The 20,208-nt window shown below is 26.9% G+C and overlaps 1 protein-coding gene across 1 annotated transcript; it reads left to right on the plus strand.

The window, feature by feature from the left end:
- Positions 1-6,619: 6,619 nt before the first annotated feature.
- LOC145837984 (dolichyl-diphosphooligosaccharide--protein glycosyltransferase subunit STT3A-like) lies at positions 6,620-16,157 on the plus strand. Its single transcript, XM_082945494.1, has 16 exons — positions 6,620-6,732; positions 6,885-7,067; positions 7,642-7,860; positions 8,926-9,050; positions 9,532-9,696; positions 11,238-11,418; positions 11,716-11,871; positions 12,205-12,296; positions 12,551-12,709; positions 13,127-13,315; positions 13,549-13,665; positions 13,957-14,059; positions 14,485-14,606; positions 14,883-14,949; positions 15,185-15,300; positions 15,536-16,157. Exons 1-16 carry the CDS (start codon positions 6,645-6,647, stop codon positions 15,572-15,574), a joined length of 2,121 nt encoding a protein of 706 aa, XP_082801620.1. The 5' UTR covers positions 6,620-6,644; the 3' UTR covers positions 15,575-16,157.
- Positions 16,158-20,208: the final 4,051 nt, after the last annotated feature.

The raw sequence follows: 20,208 nt of genomic DNA on the forward strand, positions 1-20,208 counted from the left end.
TTGGTACGGACCACAAAAATTAAATTTAGTTCGTATTTTTTTGAATTTAGTACAACAGTTTAGTTTCTAAAGATAAGTTTAGCAAGAAAATTAAAAATATAACTTGAAAAAATGTTATATAAATCAATATTTACTATTAAAATATATTTCATTTAACATAAAATTATTATTAAATTGCAGCCTACTTTGATAGAATGAAACTTTATTGCAAATATTTTTGTACTAATTCATTTTGTTTTTTTACAAACAGCGATCCACCAATGGGTTTTAATCTAAAAAAGTTTTCTTTTGTTCTTTGTAAGTACTTAAATGCTGTAGTCAAAAGGAGCCCGTAATATTTTATATAGTGTAACTTATTTGCTATAATATTAAAAAATAAACTACGTTAAAAATAGAAAAACTCAGTACTGAAATTAATTTCAAAACTTTTATTTTTATTTTATACAGATACTTCTTAATAAATGTTTATGCAAGTTAGGTAGCTTGTTTTGAAACACAAATGTGCTTTTTCATGACTTTGTGGATAAAACTGTTTTAGTTGTTTACAAATCATATTTAGTAATTTACACAAAAAGTTATTTGTAAAGAAAAGAAGTTAAATAGTAATTTATTTTTAAATATTTAAGTAACTATAAAATAAATCAGAAAATATTCTTGCTTCAAAATTTGCTTCATTGAGACAAAATAAACAATTACCTCGTTTACCCTAGTTGTTATAAACTATAACACTTTACAATTTCAAGGGAAATAAATATGTAGAAGTTTGTAAAGTGATTTAAACTCTTAAGTTTATTCTCAAAAAATTTAGTCATTGTTTTATATTTTACTGCTACAAAGCATAAACAATCTATCTTAGCAATTATAAAAAATCAACGCTAACATTAATTTTCAAATAATGATTAAAAAAAATTAACATTATTTAACTCGAAAATGTATAAAACAAAAGAAACACAATAACACTTTACAATAACAACTGTAGGTTTTAAAAACGGTTAGATGGAATACTTTAAATGAAGTATGTTTTTATTTTCTATAAGCATAAGTAAAAACGAACTTGTTTTTCTTTAGAAATGAATTTTTATAAGAATAAAATATTTAATTTTGAGAAAACTAATTTAAGTTTTTAGTTTTGTTTTATAACTTGGTTCAATACAAGCTCACATAAAACAAAAAGGTTAAATTTTATATTAGCAAGTTCCACGACCATTCAAATTATAATAATTCAAATTGTAAAACCTTTAATTATGTTTAAATTTGTTTTTAATAAATATTGTTTTCAAACTTTTTTTTAATATTGTAGCTTTGCTAATTACAACAAATATAAAAAATAAATTTTTTAAGATTTAACTAATTAGAATTTTAAAACATATTTGCTTTGAAAATTGTTTTTGATAAGTTTACTTTTTATTTTATTTTTTGGTTGTCATAACCTTATTAGTTTGACCAACAAAACTACTTTAAAAATATGTTATTTTTTAAGATGCGGATTTTTGAGCTTCTTTTTTAACAGTGAATTGTTGTTAATAAAATTTTCATGTTATTATTTGAATGACAGCAGTTAGAGAAGTAATTTAACAGTGCAAAAAAAATGTTCTTATTTTTTCGTAAAGTTAGAATCTTATTTATTTTGTTAAACTAGATGTATAAGTAAATAAACAAATAAATTACAAAAGAAAAAAACATGCTCAATACAGAAAAACAACAAAAAGTTGTTTTTTTTTAATATAAATTCTTAAAGCATTTAAAAAATTATTTCATAGACAACTAATGTTATAGAATATATTGTTTACTTAAAGTTTCGTGTTTTAAAATAAAATTACAGTTTAGAATTTTTCTTCGAGTTAAGCTATCGCTGGTAGTTATTTAAAACTTTCTTATAAAACTTTTTGACTTCCTTATTTATCTTTTAATTACTTAGTTACACTGAGCAAATTTTGTTAAATTTGAAAAAAGTGTATTTTCTTTATTGTTAAACATTGACACTAAAAAAACATATTTAAGTTTTTTTTGAAAACAGGTTTGTTTGGCACAACATAAAATTTATGTACTGCTGCACTATTTATATAATTTACACATATTTAAAATAATAACTATTTTTTGTTTATTTTTTGTTACAATATAAAAAATACTTTAAAACTTTGAAATGAAGTTAAGTAAAGAGTTACGATACAGGTCTGATATGTTTCTAATTTTAAATTCAGATACTAGTTTTGAGCAAAAAAAATAAGAACCTTAATTTGAGTTGATACAAATAAAATTTTATTTGTTTATAATTAATACATATTTAAGATTTTAATCAATAAGTTTAAAATTGATATATATTCTTTATTGAACGACAAAAACCGCTCAAAAAGTGTGGTCAAATGATCTGGTGCACGAAAAAACCTCTCGGTTATCGAGTCATACACCAGAACAGTTTAATGTCAAAAACAAAGGCATTATTTAAATAACTGTTTACTTAGAAAAGTTAAAGTTACTATAAAACTATTGTAACCTAAGAAAAATTCAACGCACTCGAGCTTTATGGCAATGAAGAAAAAATACTATAAATACTTAATTCCACTGTTTAAATTTTTTTGACTTTTAACTAGTTGTTAAAGACTAAAAACCAATTTAAGAAATAAACTAAAACTAAAATATACTTTCTGTAAACAAACCAATAATTTTTTTTTGATTCAAACACCCGTTTTAGACAACAATAAATATTTTCAAAATACATGGCAACTAGAAACAAACATAAAGTCTAAGTTTAAAATTATTATTAATAACCGGTTAATTTTCTACAAATTAGCAAGTGACCGAAATCGTTACAAATTTCTTTTCAATAGTTTATGCAAAATACTGTTTATTAACTTTTTTTTTGCACTTGATTAAATTTCCAATTTAATGTTTTGTTTCTTAAAGGCACGAAATTCGAAAAATCTTTGCTTTACAAACTTACGTGGCAATAATCACCGCTCTCTTTGGTGGCGCTGTTCGTAGTTTCTTGTAAAGCATGCTGACACGTAATGTAGAAACAGATTTGTAAATTCGAATTCTTGCAGCTTTCATCACTAAGCAAGCAGGTTGAAGGTTGTTAAAATAGTTGAGCTTCTGTTAAGATGTCAAACTCTTTTGGTAATTTTTTAAGTCTTTCACTAATTTGAACAATGTTTTAACTCCTGGCTGTGTTTTATTCTGTTTTTATTATAAGGATGTCAATTTAAAGTTCTAAATTGAAGCTTTCTTACTTTAAGTAAAGTAATTTAACTTTGAATGGTACTAAACTGATTAAGAATTTATTATTTGTGTTTAAAACAGACATGGGCTATTAAAAAAGGAACTTTTATTACTATATGAATCATTTTTACTTTCTAGTAAAAAAAAATTAATATTTTTTAAACTTGTTTTTATATTTCAAAAGCTAATTAAATAAATAATTTCTTAAATTGCATGTTGTTATACAGGTTATGCTAAGGATAAACAGTTTATTTTCTTCCTCCTCAAAAAAACAAAATAAAACACAGATTTTAATTAATAAGAGTTGGTTTGCAAATTGACCTTCAAATTAAATCTTTTAGAAGTGTTTTAAAAGATTAAATTCAATAAGTTTTATTCCAAACAAATAAAGTATATGGTTTAAGTATCTAGCTTTTAAAACTTTTAAAATTTTTATTCTAAAAGCAATATTACAGAAACTGACATAAGTTTATATTATATAAAGTAGAGAGTGTACAATTATCTTTTATTAATTTAAATAAATTATAGCCATAGGAGGTGAAGGGGTTAATTGCTTTTACAACTTGGTTTTTTCTTGATGAGTTTTAAATGAGCTACAAGTTACTTTTTACAAGTTTTAATATTCAACTAATTTTTGATTTATAGCTGGTTAAAGTTGTTTATTACATTTGGTTCCTTATTGGAAGAGAAAACTTTTTTTTTGTACATGTGTTGGCCATAGATTTCTATTTAGCAATTTTCAAATCAGAAAATTTTTAAAGCTTTCATTAGGATCCCTAGCCATCAGACCACATTTTGTTGGTAAATACATTAAAATCACATAAAATTTATCTTTTCCTATGTTTTTTAAGATAATTGCTTCATTTTTCAGTAAATGTTCCTTGCAATATTTATAAAATTCTATAACAAGAAAGTTAAGTTTTTGATTAAAAATAAATGTACTACATATTTAGAAAAAATAGTTAATTTTTTCATATTTTTTGACATTTTTAATAAAAAAATTAGAATTTTAAAAATATTTCAAATAAAATTTTCAGAATATTTAGGTAATTATCTCAAAATGCAAGAAAATGGATAGATTAAAATAGACTTTTGATTTTTCACTGTTTTAGTTTTCTTCTCCCATAATGGACTCTTTGTACTCTCCCACTTAACCAGCTGTATCTTAAAAACTAGTTTAATTATTTAAATTCTGTTTAAAGCAGCTTGTAGCCTAGTTAAAACTTAAGAAAATAAGATGAAGTTGTAAAAAAGTGATTTAATCACTATGGCCTTGAAGTAAAACTTATAAATTTAGTAAGATCCACTCTTTTTAGGTCATAGTTTTTTAAAACCTTTAACCATTTCAAGTTATTGTTTTTATTAAGTCACTGAAATCTGATTATGTAATTTCAACTATTGAAATTGTTCACCACAAAATTATTATTGTGACATTTCAACAGTTTCAAAAAAAAAGTCAATTTAGCCACATATTATTTTAGTAGAAATTTAAATTTTATTAGAATTAGAAAACAACTTATCAAAAAATTAACTTCTTTCTTTTTTTCTATTAATCCTAAATTTAATGTTCCTTGCATTAAAAATTTATTATAGAAATTTAAATATAAAACAAAACAAATATAAAGGAAATACTACTTACTTGATAAATTTTGTATACAATCTTTAATGTTTATTTATAAAATAATATTTAAAAACAATTACTTATGTACTATTGGAGTAGATAAAAAAATCTTTACATAAAGAACTCATTGAACTCTTCACCTTTGTACTCTTAATCCTCAAAAACTATTGAAAAAATTGACAAAAAGCAGCTGGTAGATCATTGGTCTTTAAAATGAGTTCTAAAACTGAAATGTTAGCATTAATTTTTATAAAAGTAATAGTGTTTATAAAATCTTAAGCCTAATAGAAATAATTCATGTTTTGAAATTAAAGGCTTTTCAACAAATTAGTTTGTAATAAAAGTATTTGCTTTGAAAACATTGCAAATAATGTATTTACTACCTCAATGATAGTTGAATATTAATTTTGATTTAGTTAATATATGATATTTGCATATAGTTTTTCTCTCAAAAAAATGTATTTGATATACTTTTAATTGAAAAATTTAAACTAGACATCTTTACCTGGGTACGGGTCAGAAAAGCACACTTTAGCACAGAGTTTCATTTTAGCACGGAGCAACATTTTAGCACAAAATGACATTTTATCACAAAGTTTATTTTGCAATTTTTTCTTTGCTTAAATAACATTTGTACTATAATTTTTTAAAATCAAATAACAAACTATGCAACATGTAAACTAAAAAGCTTTAAATGAGTCAAAAGAATAGCTTTAATTAAAATTAAAACAAGGGTAAATTCACAAACTTTATTAACTTATTTTACTGTATAACTTTAAATACTTTTACTTTAATTTGATCCTTTTACTTTTAAGTTTTTGACATAAAACTATTTTTATAAAGCTAGCGATATAAACAAGCTCTAGGATTTTTAAAACTTTTTAAAAGGCTTAGATTAATTTTAACAAGGTTAAACTATTTATTAACAGGTGAGTTAAATATAGGTTAAAAACTTACTTATTTCAATCAAAATACATACAGCTTTGAACATGATAATACATAAGGATTTTAAGTTCCTCTTATTTCTATAAGCACCATCTCCTAACATTTTTATCCTTATCTACAAGTTATAAAATTTATATATAGACTACTATCAAGGTAAACAAACTTAATTCAACAACTTTTTCTGTTAGTTTTTGTTTAATTTCCATTGTTTAAAACTTGAAAAAACAGCTTAATTTAAAGTGCTCCTAGTACAAACTTAATTTCAATTTTTTTCAACATGATACTTTCAAAAGTTTTAGAACTAATTTTCACATTTATTTATTTGTTAACTTAATGTTTATAAAATAATAAAACAATATTTAAATGAACATTCTAAAACATTTAAATTTTTTCTGTGCAAAAGTGACACTCCTAAAATGACGCAGTACTTTTCTGACACCAACCCTCCTTGCCTATAAAAAATTGTTTAATCAAAAATTTGATTGAGATAAGAAATATTTTCTGGTTAATAAAATAAAAGTTTTTCCTTAAATTTTTTTATTATTTTTTTACACTATTACATTACTATATAAGCTATTTTAATCTTGAAAAATAAAAGTTTTCATATTAGATACAACTGGCTTTTAATTAAAAAACTGTAAAACAAATAAATTTACTACAAGGTTATTAAAGCTTTTATAGCTTTTAAAACAAAAAAAAAAGAACTATATAGATTGAAGTTGATATAATTATTTGCCCTATTTGTTTATTCAATATATTGCCTACTTTCTTAAAAATTAAAAAACATAGCTGACACAATTTTAATTTCTTAAAATTATCAACAACCAATTTTTCAGTTATGATAATAGAATAAACCAAAATGGGAAAAGTAGGTTTTATTAGACTGACACCTGAGAGACAACAGATTCTGTTGAAAGGATTAATTCTTGCACTATGCTGCATTTTAGGTGAGTTTCAAACTTGTTTAGTAATACATGAATACAAAGTAGTGAAAGTAATCAAGTATTTTATCAAAGGTTATTAAGTTTAGTTTAAACGATTTAACAGTGTAATTTTACTGATTTTTTTAAAGTTTATTTAAAGTATATCTTTTTAACAGCCTTCAGTGTCAGGCTCTTCTCAGTGTTGAGATTTGAGAGCGTCATTCACGAGTTCGATCCCTACTTCAACTACAGAACAACCAAGTTTCTCACTGAAGAAGGATTTTACAACTTCCACAACTGGTTTGATGACACTGCATGGTACCCACTCGGTAGGATTATTGGTGGTACCATCTATCCAGGTTTGTTTGAACACACTATTTTATTTTACAAATGTTAAATTAGTATTAGTTCAATTGTATTCAATTGTTTCCTATTTAGTAGTTTTTAACTTTTAGTATAAGATTTTTTATTATTATAAAGTTTATGTTGAAGACGTTATGCACAAAATAAACCTTTGTAAAAAAATTGTTACTTATTTAGTTTTTGAAATTTTTTATATGTAGATTTTTTTTTGACAAATCGAAAAATTTGCCAGTATTAATTAAAATCTAACTAATAAGAAAAAAGTTACAACTTTGAGGTTTATTTGTAATATTTAAACTATTTTTTAAAAGAACTTGTTATAAAAAAAATAACTTTATGTTTTTTTGGGTTCATTCTTTTTAAGCCATTATTAAAAACCAATTATATATTGCTTAAAATAATAACATTACTTTTTTTATTAATAATAAACCTATAAAATTTTCAAGCACATGTATATTGTCAAAATATTCAATAATTATAACTCATAAAAGAGTGTTGGTATAAAATTTTATTTAAGTTTTTGTGCCACAAGTTTTGTTTACTTACAACTTATTAACTGAAATTTTTCAGGACTAATGATGACGGCCGCGTTCATATACAAGGTGCTCCACTTCATCAACGTCACCATTGACATCAGGAACATGTGCGTGTTCCTCGCGCCCCTGTTCAGCTCCTTCACCACCATCGTCACCTTCTTGCTGACCAAGGAGTTGAGCAACACGGCCGCCGGTCTGCTCAGCGCTGCCTTCATATCGGTCGTCCCCGGGTACATCTCCAGATCCGTTGCTGGTTTGTTTTCTGTTGTAATGTGTTTTATATAAAAAGAGAGATCTGTACTTGATTATTATTTTATTAGCTTAAATTAGGTTGTGACTGGTTGATTTTGGAAAAAACTAGAAAGTTGTACAAACTGTTTTTGTTTAGCATTTTTGTTTTTAGTAAATTATTTTACGTAAGAATATTATTTTTATACATAATATAAATTTTAAATTTGTTATACTTGTACAACTATCTGTTTTAATTTTTTGCCTATTTGAATTAAGAATTTTTTTAATCATTAATGTTATATTGTTTAGAGAAGACTTACTATTCTTTGTCATCATTATAATTTAAGGCCATAGGGGGGGGTCCACTTTGTTTTTTACAACTTGATCTTATTTTGTAGAATTTAATCTTAGCTATCAGACACTTTTAACCGCTTAAAAAAACTCAAAGTAACTTTTGAGATATAAGCGATCAAAGAAAGGGCGTTCAATAGGTTCCTTATGGAAGGCAAAAACTAAAAATGCAAAAAAAAACTATTTCACTAAAAATCTATCTCCTCCTTCATTTTTTGAGTAATCTTTCTCAAATTTTTACAGAATGTGTATCATTAAACTTTAAAGAGATCTATTGTAGGAATTTTTTTAATTTTGAGTAAAAAAAAAAATATTGTCAAAAAACTACCCTTTTTTCTAGTTTTTTGTGGATAAAATTTTTATTTTTCAAAATTTCAAAAATTCCAACATTCAGATTCTTCAAAATATTAAAAGGAACATTTCCTGAAAATTTGAAGTCTCTAGGTCAAAAAATGAAGGAGGAGATAGGTTTTTAGTGAATTTTAAAATTTCCGAGAAAATTGACCCCAAAAAATGTGCGGTCCATACGTTTATATTGGAAAATTTTTACAAAAAATTAAATATCTCAAAAGATAAATGATATTTTTGAATTCTATAAAAACTGGCTTATAGTTTGTACTTTAAGCTTTCATATAAAAGCCAAAGTTAATTTTAGTAAAAAAAAATGTTGGACCCCCCCTATGGCCTTAAGTCTTTCAGTTTAGACATGAAACTATGACACATTTTATATTTTCAGGATCTTATGATAACGAAGGTATTGCCATCTTCTGTATGTTGTTCACATACTATCTGTGGATCAAATCAGTCAAAACTGGTAAAGTATTCTGGGCTGTTCTCTGCTCTCTTGCTTACTTTTACATGGTTTGTAGTATTTAAGAAATTGGTTAAAAAATTTCTTGTATTTATTATATAAAAAAAGTGTTTTGAAATAGCTGTGAATTATTAGATATTATAAAGTTAAGTGTAGTCATTAAATTTTACTAAGAATATTACTTAAAAAGAGAAAATTTAGATGTATTTTTTACCAATTGAGTATAATTAAAGAAATTTACAAGAGTTGTGAGCTAGCTAAATTGGTCATGTTTTTAAAATATAAGTTGCTGTTATTATAGTTGTTTTACTAATTTTCATTAAAGTTTGGCCAACATTTAAAACAGAAATAATTTAAGCATATTTTTTTAAAAACCTTGGAAACTATAACAAGTTTTATTATAATTTTTACTTTAGTAAGTTTTGTCTATCTAAAAAGACATGTTGTTTATATTTAATTTTTATAATTAACGAGCAATTTATTTTTGTTTGTTAACTAATAAAATTTTCTTCAGTTCTGTTTATTTCCCAGGTGTCATCGTGGGGAGGATACGTGTTCCTGATCAACCTGATCCCCATCCACGTTCTGATGTGCATCATCACGAACAGGTTCAGCCACAGGATGTACGTCGCTTACACGACCGTGTACTGCGTCGGCACCATCCTTTCCATGCAGATCTCCTTCGTCGGTTTCATGGTCAGTTGAGATTTTGGATTGAAAATAAGTTTTTGGCTAATTTTTATTTTTGTTAATGTAGATGGTATTTTTCCATAAAAACTAATTAAAAAAAAAGTTTGTCATTTTAAAGTTGTTTGTTTTTCTTCAGCTATAAAACTTTTGTTTTAATCTTTTGTAAAGATTGTAGCTAAACATAAAAAATTTTTTAAAGCTTGTTATAAATTAGTTTAAAACCTTTTAATTTTATTAGTTAATAAAGTTTACTTACATATAATATTTAAAATTAACACTGAAATGTTTTACTTTTTTAAAACTGGTATATCATTGCTTGTAATACCTTGAGTATATTAAATTAATTATTAACTACTTAAGTAAACTTAACATTACCATACATTCGAGCTTATTCTACAAAGTTTCCAATTTTTTAAAAATCCTTAAATATCAAACTTTAACTTTCTTACTAGTTTATATTTATTTTACTAATATCACTGTTAGTTAGAAACATTGCAATCTTTACAAAATATTTATAACTAGTAAAATGTTTTAACTTGACAATTAATTTGTCATATAGTATATAGTATATTGTTTAAGTTTTATTTTATTTAAAAAATGCCTTTTTTGTCTTTATAATAATAATAATTTTTAAGGTTAGTAGAGATTTAAAAAAGTTAAAAAAAAGTTATTGCTTAAACTAACATCATAGTATAAAGAGATAGTATAAAAAAGGAAGGGTCAATACTTATGATTTAGCTTTGTGTAGGAACAAATTGATAATGCTACATTTTCAGCTATGTTTACATACAAGTTGCAACCGTTTAGTGTACGCTTGAGCAATTTATAACTAGCAACATTGACTACACGCTCGATTGGAATCAAGCCAAGTTTTGTTGGCACGCTGTTATTAACATTATAAACTTTTCAAGCTTACTTTTATATGAATCAATTTCTAAAATTGTCATAGAATTATACTAAAACATTGAAATTGTCATTTTATCTGAATTGTTATTTTATTATAAATATGATGGGCATTAAGTGTACCAAATGAAATATAGTTTGTTTTTATAGGATATTTATTGACATAATTTAAGCGTTTGTTTATAAGCTGATTAATATATCAAAATAAATAAAAATATTTTTATAATGTAAACACATTAGTATTAAAAAAAAGAATTACTACAAATTTAAAACAAACAACCGTTGAGAAAACGAACAAAACTATGTTAATCTGCAGTAACTCAACCAGTCATTTTTGTGTTATTAAAAAAAAGCATGACCTCACAAAATAGCAATGACCTTTGAAAACTCCAGAATACAAAATAATATAAAAATTACCTTGAATCTACCCCTTCTTGCACCATCTTTTTGTATTGGATCTCGTTTGTAGTTTTTGAACTGTAACTTTGAAAATTAACATAAACAGATTAATAATATACCACAACCCCCTAATAGAAAATAACAGTTAAAACAGCCGCTGCAAACGAGCAATAACCTTTTATTGTTTATTTATTACTTTATAATATACCACATAACCCTGGATAGACAAATAACATTACCAACAGCCGCTGCAAACTAGCGAGCACATGGGAGCGCTGGGCGTGTTCGGGTTGTGTCAGATCGTGTCGTTCGTGTCCTACCTGAAGCAGAAGCTGTCACCGGCCAACTTCGCCGTCCTGTGGCAGTCCATACTGTACTTCAGCGGGGCGGTCGTCGCCGTCGCCCTTGGCGTGCTCACCTTGTCCGGTTCGTGTTTCTGATTTAATTTTGCTGTTTTACAGAAAAGTTAGCATGAAATTGTTTAGTAATGATTTTTTCTTGAAGCATTAAACTCTTTACACAAACTTTTATACCAAATTTAAAAGATTCTAAAATCAAGGTACTTGAAACAGCAAATTTTACCCAGCTTTAAACAATTTTTTAATTTAATTTATTAATGAAGGGTATTGTTAAATTATATTACATGAAAAACACACAAGCCTTAACAAAGTTTTTTTTTTTCAACTTTAAATCGTTAATATGAAAGCGTTTCACATTCTGCAGGCAAGATCGCTCCGTGGACGGGAAGATTCTACTCGCTGTTGGATCCGTCGTACGCGAAGAACAACATTCCCATCATCGCGTCCGTGTCCGAGCATCAGCCGACCACGTGGGCTTCCTTCTACTTCGATCTCCACCTACTTGTCTTCCTCTTCCCTGGTGAGTGAAACTTGTATTTATAAAAATTTGAGTATTTTTCTTCTGTTTTTTATACTCATTAATAAGATCAACAATATCACTTTCATGGTCAGTGTTTAGCTTAAAGTTTTAAACTCTTCTTCAGTTTACTCGTTAATAAGATGTTTTTATTTGGTAAACATTTGATTTACTTTCAGATTGTATTTTTAAACATAAACTTTTAAATTTAAATAAACCTAAGTTGTTCTCTTGTTTGTTGTTGAAAAGAGTGTGTTATATGTACGCCTTTTATTAAAATCTGGCGAAATAGTTAAAATTATCTAAAAACGCTTAATATATTGCAAATGATAACAGTTGGATTGTACGTGTGCTTCAAAACAATGAACGACATCAACATGTTCATCATTCTGTACGGAGTCACATCCATGTATTTTGCCGCCGTTATGGTGAGATCTGTATTTGTTAATAAGAATATGTACAAGATAGTAGAATATTTCCCCTTTTTATGTTTCTTAAGCTCACTATTTTCAATAAAAAAATTATTTTATATAAGTTAAATAAAAAAAAAATATTTTAACTTATTTAAAAGTTTCTGTGAAAAAATGTATAAAACTATAAAACTCACTTACATTTTTTGTTCTATAAACTCGGGTGTTTTCATTCGCCGTATAATTCGCATAATTCGAGTCACTCCCACCAGGTGCGTCTCATGCTCGTACTGGCGCCGGTGATGTGCATCATCGGGTCGATCGGCATCAACCACATTCTCACCAACTACATCAAGAATTTGAACGAGGTAAAGAAGGTGGACAAGCGGGGAAAGGTCAAGACCGACCAGACCTACCCCGCCAAGCACGAGGTTAGAGTGTAGCTAGTTTGAAATATAAAATTAGATTTATTTAAAGAATAAAAGTAAAAAAAAGTTACATGAAAAAAAAATTTAATCATCTTATTTTTTTTTGTTATGTATCAATACAAGAATGAGCTAAATGTTAAAAATAGAATCTGGTTTGACGGATGTTTAAAAGTGTAGATAGTTTGTAGGCTACAGTTAGGTTTATTTAAAATGTGAACGTAAATAGTTTATTTAAATTAATTGATTAATTGAATTTTATTTTGATAAACATGTTAAACTTATTATTTCGTCGTGTATCAACACGCATATGAATTAAACGTTTGAAATGTAATTAAAAGTTGTAAGACTGTGCTGTAACCTTTACACAGTGTTTGAAATGAGCTGTAAGTTTACCAAAAACAACTTCCCACACTCACACAGGTATCAACCACGGTGGTGATGGTGCTGACGGTCTTCCTCGCCCTGTTCGCCACCCACAGCGTGTGGGTCACCGCCGAGGCCTACTCCTCGCCCTCCATCGTGCTCAGCGCCAAGAGCGGGGACGGGGGCAGGATCATCTTCGACGACTTCAGGGAGGCCTACTACTGGCTCCGGCAGAACACTCCCGAGGTTTGTTGAGATTTGATGCGAGATTAAAAAAACTGAACATGATATAAAGTGCTTGAGGTGTTAAATACGAATATTTTTAAACTATTACTATAATTGAAGTTTTTATAAAAGGTTTATAATTTTTAATATATACTTGTAAAAGAAAATAAACTGAAAAGTAATTTGATCATTTTAACTTTTCTAAAAAAAAAAAAAGTTTTTATTTGTATTTTTACAAAGCCTTTTTTGCACAGGATGCCAAAGTAATGTCATGGTGGGATTACGGGTACCAGATTACGGCCATGGCTAACAGGACTATTATTGTGGACAACAACACTTGGAACAACACCCATATTTCCAGGGTTGGACAGGTTAGAAAACATTTTAATAAAACTAATTTGAAATTTTAGATTGTTTTTTTTACTAAAAGTGTTATAAAGTAATATATGTGCTATTGTATTACTGGCTTACGTTGACGGTCTTTTAAAATTTAATTTTAGAATCACCAAACTTAAGAACTCTTTGAAAGTATTAATTTAATATTCAGTTGAAAAATGTAAAAAAAAAATTGAGTTTCTTTTCAAAATATTTTAAATGTTATTTCGTTGATACTAGAACACTGTGTTTGTCTCTTAAAAAATACCTCTTTCTTAATTTCACAGGCCATGGCGTCGACAGAGGAGGACGCATACGAAATAATGAGGGAGTTGGACGTTGATTACGTGCTCGTCATTTTCGGTGGCATGACCGGATACTCATCCGATGGTGAGATTGTGGTTGATATATGTTATGTGCATCTAAACTTGTCCTCTGTTATGTAAAGCTTATGTGTTTAAAGAATATACTTATGGTTGTAGATGTACTCAGTAAATAAAATAAAAGAAATAAAAAAGTTTTTTGTTTAAATTTTGAATCAGCAAACCGATGATAGAGGATTAAAGTAGCAGGCAAATCGAATTTTGAAGTAGCAAGCGAATCGAAAGTAATAAAAGTAAAAAAAAAAAATTACTTTTTCAACTAACTTATAACGCCTGCTGAAGTTTTATAATCTATCTTCAAAATAAGTCGAAATGTTTGATTGTAAGATCTAATTTTACAAGAAACATAAGTTGGTCAGTTTTTCACAGTTAGGGTTGAAAACAGTTTTGTTTCACAGTATAAAAATAATAAAAACTTTGTTAAATGATCAGATATCAACAAGTTCTTGTGGATGGTGCGTATCGGAGGGTCTACGGACAGGGGCGCGCACATCAAGGAAAACCAGTACTACACGCCCAATGGGGAGTTCAGGGTTGACTCGGAAGGATCGCAGGTTGTTATATTGATAAAATTATGTGTAAAAGTCCATTTGTACGGTAGAACAATAATGTTGTGTACTTAAAAAAGTGTACATACTATTATTAACTCAGTTTTGTTTCACAATATTTGAAAATGCTAATGGCTAATTTTTGAACATATGTCAATAAATTATAAGTCATTCATATTTCTCATGATTGAAAACCTAGGCAATTTTTATATAAGAAATAATTTACGTTTTTCATATTTTTTAATCATATTTTGTACATAGCAAACAAAATGATGTTAACAGACTCTTCAAAACTGCTTGATGTACAAGATGTGTTACTACAGGTTCGGACAGGTGTACACTGAACAAGGTAGTTGAATTAACTATTTGAAAACTTTGTATAACCTTTAACAAAATTTTAAATACTTTTATTTAGTATTTTTTGGCAGTGTATGTTATTTTTTATTGTTTAAACAATTCCTTAAAATATTTTTTTATTTTTACTACAGACTATTATAAATCTCAGTTATGATTTTCTGTCTTAATAGATTTAATTTATACTTAATTTAATCTGTATTAGTTATTAATATCTTTCCACTCATCAGGCAAACCAACTGGATACGACCGAGTGAGGAATGCTGAGATCGGAAACAAAGACTTCGAGTTGGACGTGCTCGAAGAAGCGTACACCTCAGAACACTGGATCGTGAGAATCTACAAGGTTGTTTTGAACTATAGTTTGAACTGAATATTAGAACATATAAAGTTTTTTTAATTAATGTTTTAATAACTTCAGTGTAAATAAAAAATTTCACACGTTGTTTCAATTTAAAAATCTTTGTTAATTGCAAAAAATATGAAAAATGTTCGTTTAGGTAAAGAAGTACCATTAATTCTAAACTTAGCTTTAAAATATTTTCTTACTTTTGTTTTTACTTAATGTTTTACTCAAAAAGGTCAAGGATTTGGACAACCGCGGAAACTCCAGGACATAAACACCATTGCTAGTACATAGAAAAAGTTTTTATCATTAAATAGTTTCATAGGCGATTGCAACGAGTACCATTAATGAAGCGTTCAATTTATTTTAGAGTATTATTACAAAAAACAAACGAAGCGCTATGTTGTTACATTCGAAATAATTATTGTGAAATTGTTAATTGAAGCCGCAAATCCACATGCCAACGAATACTTTTTTATTCAACTTTTTGATTTTAAATTAATTTCGAATCTTTAAATTTCGAGTATTTTTTTAACTTAAAAAAAAAGAGTTTCTGTTGGCATGACCTTTTGCGAAGTACGCCTTGTTTTTCGCGCTCTTTTTTTATATTTTAGCTTTTTAGGACATTTAACTGTTACGTTTTCTTGTGACTAATATTAATTCAATTCCAAGTTAGTACTCTCTTTTGTTAAGCGTTATTTTAAGTTTGGAGTACTTCTGTTAATGGTGTTCTCAACTCTGTTATTTATTCGAACAAACCTGCAGTTTTTTAATATGTTTTCTGTTTAATTTAAGTTATGTTGAATTAAGATTGTTTTTATTCTTTGTCGCCTGTACTCTATAATAAAAATTAATTTGAACAGATAATTAATAAAGTTAATTACGTTTATGTACATTGTGTCAGCCTCTACATTTTATACTTTTATTTCCAAAATACCTTATAGTGTAAATACATAACATTATAAAACATCAAGTATGTTTTTAATAAAAAATAACGATTTTAATCAAAATTTAGTGTGAAAAACTAACTTTAAAATTAGTATCTGAACAAGACTGTCGTTATAAAAAGTTTTATTCAGGGTTGCCCCAAAGACAGTAAAAACAAAAAAAAAGCAGAAAAATTTGAGGTTTTCAAAAAAAAAGTTAATAAATTTGATATAAACATGCTCTATTAATAAAGTTTGTCATCACTAAAACTGTATTTTGCTAATGTTGTTTTATTAAAAATATTGCTTTTGCAGTTTGTCTTTTTTCAGGGTGTGATTAAATTTTCGGAATAAATTAAAACTTTTATGATCTCACATAAATATTTACTATTCGGTATAAGGTAAGTTTATTTTTTGTTTTAAGATGTCTAATTAGAATCACTTACAGAAAAAACTATTACTTTATATTTAGGGTTTTCAAACTCCCCTTGGGGCAATTTTAGTAATTCGGGGGCGAATTTTAGTAAAGGGTCGAAAGGGGGGCGATAACTAGTAAAGGGGCGAATGAGGGGCGATTTCTTAATTTTGGGCAGTCATAAAATTTATATTTTCTATCTTGTTATTTTACTAATTTTAGCTTGCCAAAAAATATTTGACCCTGAGGTAAAACTTTAAGAAAAAATTCCATTCTGTTTACGTAAAGTATAGATTTCATTCCGAACATGTAGATAAGAATGTAGACTTTTTCAGAAAACGTCGAGATAAGAAAACAAAACTGTTTAAAATCACAAGCATGTTTAAGAAATCTACACAGAAGATGGACAGTTAGCTCCTTATTATATGTCCCTCACAGTTGCTAAACAAGGACTGCCTCACACCATTGGAAAAAAAAAACGTTTTTTCATGTCTCAAAAACAGTTCTAGAAAAAGTTGTTCATTATAAAAACACTTGTAATGTTTTACGTTCTTAACCTTTAAGTAACAACACTGTAAAATGACGTATAGATGAAATGTCAGAATGTGTTGAAAAAAAGTTAGTTCGAATGATGAGCAATAAACATTTTTCGATGCAGGTTGACGAGGTTGATGTCTTTTTCTTGTTCGCGTGCGTTTAATAGTTGATGATACACGTACGAAGAACTAGCGTTCTCCCAACGAATAGAAACGCATAGCACAGGGGGTTTGTGTTTAAAAAATTAAAAAAGTATTATGAAGTAAATAAAATACCTTCAAAACATCTTATAGGAATTGCAACAGATGGTGCTCCGTCTATGATAGGAAAGTATCATGAATTAATCGCATATTACAAAGAGTTAAACCCTGATATATTTATTATTCATTGCGATATACATCGCCAACATTTAGTTGCAAAAAACTTGAGTGTCCGTTTAAGTGACTCATTAAACTTTGTGATAAAAGCTGTCAACAAAATAAAAAGGCATGCTTTACAAAGTCGTCTGTTTAAACAGCTGTGCAATGACAATGATGAGGCTTTTGATAAGTTGATAATGTATACAGAAGTGATATGTGCAACAAAAGGAAACTGTTCAGAAAGTTTTCGGCTGCTTTTAATACAGTTATTGATATTTATTCTGAAAAAGATAAGGTATGGGCAGACAATCTTGTTAAAGGAAAAATAGACATTGCTTACATGTCAGACTTATATGGTAAGATTAACAATCTGAACAAAACTTTAAAAGGTAAAATACTTGAATCTTGTAAAAGTCAAAAGTAAGATAACCAGTTTCAGAAACCAACTTGAAGTGTATGGAAAATTTTTAAAAAATGATCAGTTTTCACAGTTTGCAAGTTTAGAAAACTTAAAACTTCAAATAACCGAAGGTGAAGTACACTTAAATGTGATATTGATAAACGGTTTACTGACATTTTTCAATTAAACGTCCCGAAGTGGATTATGGATCCCTTCGAAGCAGATCTTTTTGAAGTAGTCATTGACTTACAGGAAACTTTCTCAGACTTACAAACTGACCTTGAACTTAAAGTAAATTTTTCCAACGATCGATATGAAATCTTTCGGACTCAACAAAAACTAAGGCAAAAGTATTCAATTATTTGGGAGTAAGTTAGATTGTTGTTTATAGCTTTTCCTTCTAGCTATGTTGTTAAGAAAGCTTCCAATTCAGTTATCAACATCTTGAGCAAATATATAATCTAGATATTTGTAAAGGAGGTGACTTTAGGCTTTATTTGACTGATTTTGAACCAGATGTAGAAAAAATTGCAAGCAGTCATGAAGCTCATCCTTCACATTACATTAGACTTTAGTTGCAGATAGTATTTTCTGTAACGTTTTCAATTTTAGCTGATTAAATTTTTAAAAGATTTATTATTTAAGCTGGTTTGTATTGTAATTGAGTAGTTATTTTATAGTAACAATTTTTTAAAGTTATTTATTATACAACAGGTTTGCTTAATGCCTAATGAATGTTTATTACGGTAGACTTCCTATTGAATTCGCAATTTTTACCCAAAAAAAAAGTGCAAGTATACAGTTTCTTAAAATCAACTTAAATAAAGTGTATAACTGACTAAGTATCAATAAAACAAAAAAATTATTATACTTAATAGCTTATATAGATCAATCTTTTTTAATGAATGTGCATTTTATGTTTTAGTGGATTTTACGTTTATTCATAATACTATTACATTATAACATATTGAAATTTGCCATTTTAAAAAACAAATGATAATGCATTTTTGAGTTCGCACTTTTTGACTTTGTTCAAAGTTCAAATTTAAACGGAAGTTTACGGTATTTATTGAGTGGTTTATGTTTTAAAGTTATTTATAGTTATGTTTTGACTTGGACAATTTTGTCTTTTATATTTGTTGTTTTACATTGCACTAAAAGTTTTTATAGCATAGTGAATAAAATATTTGTTTAAAAGATGTTTATTTGACAGATTTTTGTTGTTACTTGTTTAATCTGTATATGTAAATAAATCTTGAAAACCATTCAAGTTTTTTTATCAAAAAAGATTTTTTAACATTAAAAGAGTACAGATTTGAGGTCTCTATTTGAAATGACTTTAACTGTTTCACTAAAAAGATTCTTAAAGTCAGTTTTATTTTCTTACTTGATTTATTATTGTTAATAAATTTGTACATTAAGGTATTTTAATTTAAACTATTAGTACAACTGTTTTTTGTTTTATCTTAATTCAAAATATTTTGACAATATAAATGTGTTGTTTATTTTAATATTTCCACCCTAGCTTTTAATTTTTCACTATTGTCCTCTATTAAACTATTATAGGTTGATAGCTAGGAAACAAATTCATTTTTGAACAGAATTAAATAAGCCATCGAAAAGACTGCTACATCTACAAAACAAAATTTTAATCTAATAAAAAATTTTTAGTTGGTAACTCTCTGTTCACAAAATTAAATGTAAAATCTTTAAGTTTTATTTTTAAAAATGTAATTTAAAAAATAAAATATTTTTAGGATTAAGGTTTAGTTTTTTAAAGCTTATTCCAAGTTAAATACTGTTTCATGGTATTCTACTACGAAACATATAGTTTAACAAGTTAAAAATTAAAGTTTTAAATTTACAACTAATTTGGTTATAATATCTTTTAGCATAAAAATAAATAATTTTTCTTCATTAACAGAAGCTATTGATAAAACGACTTTTCATGTGAGATAATCAACCAGTCTTTTAAACTTCCTAAAACTAGGTCAGCAATGATGTTTAAATATTCATTTCATTATGTACATAATAAGCTGTTCATTCTTTTGTAGTTTTTTAATCTATGGTAAAGTAATTTTAGAACATGCCTATTTATAAAATAATTTAAATGTATTGTGCGACTTAAATAATTTACTTAGCATTGACTTCTAAATGTCTGAAATTCGTTATATAAGAGATTATTATAATGACAGGTTTCAAATAAGATTTTAGATGGGTAACGTACGCTCCAGATCTAGTCAAATTTCGGCCCACTAAGTAACTTAAAAG

Source organism: Thalia democratica, chromosome 6, assembly GCF_965202585.1.
Source record: "Thalia democratica chromosome 6, ktThaDemo2.hap1.1, whole genome shotgun sequence".
Taxonomy (NCBI): Eukaryota; Metazoa; Chordata; class Thaliacea; order Salpida; family Salpidae; genus Thalia; species Thalia democratica.

Bases quoted from the DNA above. Each gene is read 5' to 3' on its own strand.
- LOC145837984 (XM_082945494.1), top strand. From the start codon at position 6,645: ATGGGAAAAGTAGGTTTTATTAGACTGACACCTGAGAGACAACAGATT. The intron at 11,872-12,204 runs GTGAGTGAAACT...AAATGATAACAG, and splicing joins ACTTGTCTTCCTCTTCCCTG to TTGGATTGTACGTGTGCTTC. The intron at 14,060-14,484 runs GTGAGATTGTGG...TTAAATGATCAG, and splicing joins GACCGGATACTCATCCGATG to ATATCAACAAGTTCTTGTGG.